Here is a 5,042-nt window from a genome sequence, read left to right on the forward strand (position 1 = left end):
AGTGCAGCGGATAAGAAGGTTCTCCAACCCCACACAGTGGCACTTTGTATCAACTGATAACAATCCTGCTGATCACGCAACGAGAATCATTTCAGCAGCACGCCTCAAAGACACCATGTGGCTCTCAGGTCCTGCTCTCCTGTCACAGCCCGAGCAAACGCATAATCAGCAGGACACCCTTGACTTAGTGAATCCGGAACAGGACGTATATGTCTGCCCCCTTGTGTCTACCCTGAGCACAACTGTCAAGGAGAGACTACTCGGGTCCCAAAGGTTTTGCCGCTTGTCAAGCTGGAACTCACTCACCCGTGCCATGTCATGTCTCACCTATATAGTCCGTCTCTACAGGAAGAATACAGAGGATTCTCACGATGGCTGCAATGGATGGCATCACTGCACCCAAGATCACATGGTAGAAATGCTCACCAAAGTCCAAAACACAATCATACGTACAGTTCAAGAGGAGACTTACGCAAAAGAGTTGCAGTGCATCAGGGATCAAAGACCTCTTCCAAAGGACAGTCCCATCAGAGCCCTGAGCCCTTTCATTGACACAAATGGTCTTATTAGAGTGGGCGGACGCATCACAGAGGCTAATATAAGATGCGAGGAGAAACAACCTATAATAGTTCCTGGTCGTCACCACATTGCCACTCTTCTTGTACGCCATTATCATGAACGGACTCAACATCAGGGACGTCTCTTTACAGAGGGTGCTATTCGTTCTGCCGGCTTATGGATTGTGGGTGGAAAAAGGTGTGTGAACAGTCATATTTTCAGATGTGTCACTTGTCGTAGACTCCGCCGCACCTGCGAAACTCAGAAAATGGCTGACTTACCTGACTGTCGTCTCAACACGGATCCTCCATTTTCATACGTTGGGCTTGATGTCTTTGGACCATGGACGGTCTCTTCACGACGCACACGGGGGGGGCATGCAGACAGTAAAAGATGGGTGGTCTTGTTCTGCTGTCAAAGCGTCCGTGCCATCCACATTGAAATCATCAAATCTATGGACACACATGGTTCATCACCATTCGCGGACCGGTCAAACAACTACGCTCAGACAGGGGAACTAATTTTGTTGGAGCCTGTCATGAGCTATTGATCCCTTCCAACATCAATGGTAGAATAGAGAGGTTTCTTACGGATCAAGGTTGCGTGTGGGAGTTTAATCCCCCTCACGCCTCCCATATGGGCGGAGCCTGGGAAAGGATGATAGGGCTGACACGCAAGATCTTGGACTCAATGTTCTTACAGCTCGGGTCTTCAAAAATCACCCATGAGGTCCTCGTCACTTTGATGGCCGAAGTAACAGCCATCGTAAATTCCAGACCGCTCGTACCCGTGTCTACAGATCCAGATGACCCGTTTATACTTACCCCTGCAACTCTGTTAACACTAAAAACTGGTCCCTCTCTTGCTCCTCCAGGCAACTTTGATGGCAAAGACTTGTACAAACGTCAGTGGAGACAGGTACAAAGTCTCGCCAACACCTTCTGGGACAGATGGAGGAAACAATACCTGTCCACTCTGCAGACAAGAAGGAAGTGGCAGTCTGACAAGCCAAATCTCACTAAGGGGAGTCTAGTGCTCATCAAGGTCAATCAAGCCAAAAGAAACACATGGCCTATAGGGCGTATCGCAGAAGTGTTTCCCAGCAAGGACGGTAGAGTCCGCAAAGTGGAAGTGAAAGTAGCACATCCAGATGGGGTCAAAGTGCTCCTGAGGCCAGTTACAGAGTTGGTCCTCCTTTTACCATCCGAAGACTAGATTACTACCGCCTTTTCAGACATGTATTATGTATTAAGTAATGGTATCCAGGGACACCAGACGGGGAGTGTTCTGTATTGTTAATTGTTGTCTCCCCCCGGTGGTACACTGAAGAAATTACAGTCATCGTTCTGCGTCTTCTTTTGATGATGTCATCAGGGAGCGCTCAGTAATATCTTCCGACAGCTGTGTCTCGTATTTGTGTATCAATCTCCTTTGGAAAGTCTTTCTGCTCACGTTCATACTATAAACGATCATCGTCGGTATGTAATGTTCTTTAACGTCATCACTTTATGCATAGGAATATTATCATGAGACGTATGTTGTTATATTGTCGTATAGATTTTCGGGGGTTTTCTTCGCCCCGCTGCGGTATAATCAGAATAGTCTGAGCTAAGTTATGTCTCAAGTAAACCTTTAAATAGTCATTTCATTGTGAAAAATAGCAATTTATTTGTACTAGTATTGTTTAAAACATGTGATCAGTCTCAATGTGAAGATTCAGTACCCATTTATGTATATCTTTGGTTTCAGTTTTACCCTACTTCTGGTCATCATTAAAGAAGTAAACGATTCACCTTCGTCCAGTGTGGTGACTAGAGGAGGAGTTAAACTGTCTGTCAGTTTACACAAAGGGTTGTAACCCAAGTGGTTTCTTTAGGTCATCCAGAGGTGTTGTTGCGCAAAGTCAGTCGAATCTGAAAATGTACTTTTGGCTTGCATACCAAAAACTTGCAAACAAATGGATACACTTGGACTGCCAAGAAAAACTTCACATTCACACTTGTCTTTCTACTTGCATATATTTGCATCTTTTTGTATACCAACTTAATTTAGAAATTGACTTCCCCAACTCCCGTGCACACAGTTGTGCACTGCCTTGCAAGGCCAGGTGGACCTAATTCAGCAATCAGCTGTAGCGCTCCTGGGGCAGAACTAGAGGACAGAAAAGGAACAAGGATGCACAGCACAGAGAAACACATACAGCCGTAACAACATTTACCAGATACAAAACCTGGCTTTAGAAAGTCATAAAATATCATATTGAAACCAGGGAAGAAGTCTTTGGATTGTGCATTAAGTTCACTGTATGTAAAACCACCATTTCCCCCTCTCCTTTGCCTTTCATGTCTCTGTACAGTCCTATCAAAGCAAAATGCCAGCATTTTAAGAAATATTTTCCAATTACTTTACATTCAGATTGCACTTTAATCTTGGAGCTGTGTCTAACAGTATCCAAAATATTCTTTGTTGACCCAATTGGGTTTCTAATGAATAGATCTGAAAATGTCTTCAATAAGGTAAATAAAAACTAAACTACTTTTGTTTCAGGAGAACAATTCTTTACACTGAAATGTTTGACTTGTGTGGCTTATTTGTTGTGAGCATGGAACTGAATAAATGATCTATAAATAGTATCAGATGTGTGAATTTTGTTTTGTGGTGGTACTTTAAAAGGTCTGTGGGGTGGTGGTGGTGCAATTGATAAGGCACATGCCTTTGGTGTGAGAGACACGGATTCAATCCCCCACTGTGACCCATCCCCCATTGTGTCCCTGAGCAAGACACTTAACCCCTAGTTGCTCCAGAGGTGTGCGACCTCAATTGTAAGTCGCTTTGGATAAAAGAATCAGCTAAATGAATAAATGTAAATGTCTGAGTTTCCTCAAATTAAGGAAGTCTGAAACTGTCACATATAACTCTAGTACAAGATAACTCAGAATGGGTTTCTGGTCTCTATTATAGGATAAATGGATATGTATTACTCTAATGTGAACATTTGGTAATTTTTAATTATGAAAAAACAGGATTTAAATATGTTTGTTTTAGGTTTTGATTATAAGACTAAGACTCTTCAATCGAAGTATCTGTAAAATGGCATTAAAATTAATTTTTCATCACAAACCCGTAATTTTACAGGAAGTTTTCTTTTTTAACCCCATTAAAAGGTGTGAACGCCTGTCATTTAACTATAAATTAAATATTACCTTTCTGTAATTTTACCACTTTGGGGCAATTAAATACTATTTAATCTAACTTGTAATTTAAGAATTATAATAAAAAGCTGTGAAATTACAGTAATTATGGCTGTTTTCAATGATCAAAACTGTGTTTTGACAGTTTAACAATACACTATATACTGATTAAAATAACATTTATTCAATGTTTTTATTTTCCAAATAGCCATAATTAAAGGAGATATTTGTCAATTAAATACTGAATGTATTGTAACAATTTTGTTTACGTGAAAAACCCCCACAGTTTCCTTAAGATAACAGAAATGTTATGGTTATTCACAGATACAGATTTTTCATGTTATTTTACATTAGACGTGTAAATTCAGTTTATTTTTGTATTTTTTGATATTTTCATTAATTTCAAAAATACAGAAAAATCTGTGAAATAAAAAAGTAATAAAACTGTCAAAGTACAGATTTTATTTACAGAGAGTGTATACATTTCATAACGTGTCGCTACACTGAGTCTGTGGTGACTTGAATTCAAGCATGGTAAACATCTTACAAGACAATGTATGTATTCTGTACAATCCTCTTAAAGAAAGCATATAGAAACATTTAAACTGCCTTTATATTGTTAGGAGTCTGGTTAATGTCAGACAAATGTGCATCAATTCAAATAATTTAAGAAATAATTTAAACACTTCCATAAAATATTATTCTCAAGCAAAACCATAAAAGGAGGTCTGATCTGTGGTTGAAACATTTTCTATCAATATCTGTTACATTAATAAAAATCCACAAAATGTCAGACCCTCTGTTCCTATTAATAAAAACAAACAGCTACTGCTGCACAGTAAGTAATTTCAAAAATAATGCTGTGAATACCCTACTGTCAGAGGAATTAAAAATGTCTATATGTAGCAATATAGCATAGCTACAGTGGGTACGGAAAGTATTCAGACCCCTTTAAATTTTTCACTCTTTGTTTCATTGCAGCCATTTTCCAAAAATCAAAAAAGTTCATTTTATTTCTCAGTAATGTACACTCAGCACCCCATCTTGACAGAAAAAAACAGAAATGTAGAAATTTTTGCAAATTTATTAAGAAAAACTGAAATATCACATGGTCATAAGTATTCAGACCCTTTGCTCAGTATTTAGTAGAAGCACCCTTTTGATCTAATACAGCCATGAGTCGTTTTGGGAAAGATGTAACAAGTTTTTCACATCTGGATTTGGGTATCCTCTGCCATTCCTCCTTGCAGATCCTCTCCAGTTCTGTCAGGTTGGATGGTAAACGTTGGTGGA

General features: G+C 39.6%; 1 protein-coding gene across 1 annotated transcript in view; it reads right to left on the reverse strand.

The window, feature by feature from the left end:
• Positions 1–2,683: 2,683 nt before the first annotated feature.
• The window catches only part of LOC123969645 (alpha-1D adrenergic receptor-like), a 6,713-nt gene continuing 4,354 nt past the window's right edge, over positions 2,684–5,042 (reverse strand). Inside the window, exon 2 of the mRNA XM_046047227.1 lies at positions 2,684–2,709. Within this exon, the coding sequence (XP_045903183.1) occupies positions 2,684–2,709 (26 nt within the window). The remainder of the gene's footprint in view (positions 2,710–5,042) is intronic.

The sequence above is a fragment of the Micropterus dolomieu genome, linkage group LG04 (genome assembly GCF_021292245.1).
Source record: "Micropterus dolomieu isolate WLL.071019.BEF.003 ecotype Adirondacks linkage group LG04, ASM2129224v1, whole genome shotgun sequence".
Classification (NCBI taxonomy): Eukaryota; Metazoa; Chordata; class Actinopteri; order Centrarchiformes; family Centrarchidae; genus Micropterus; species Micropterus dolomieu.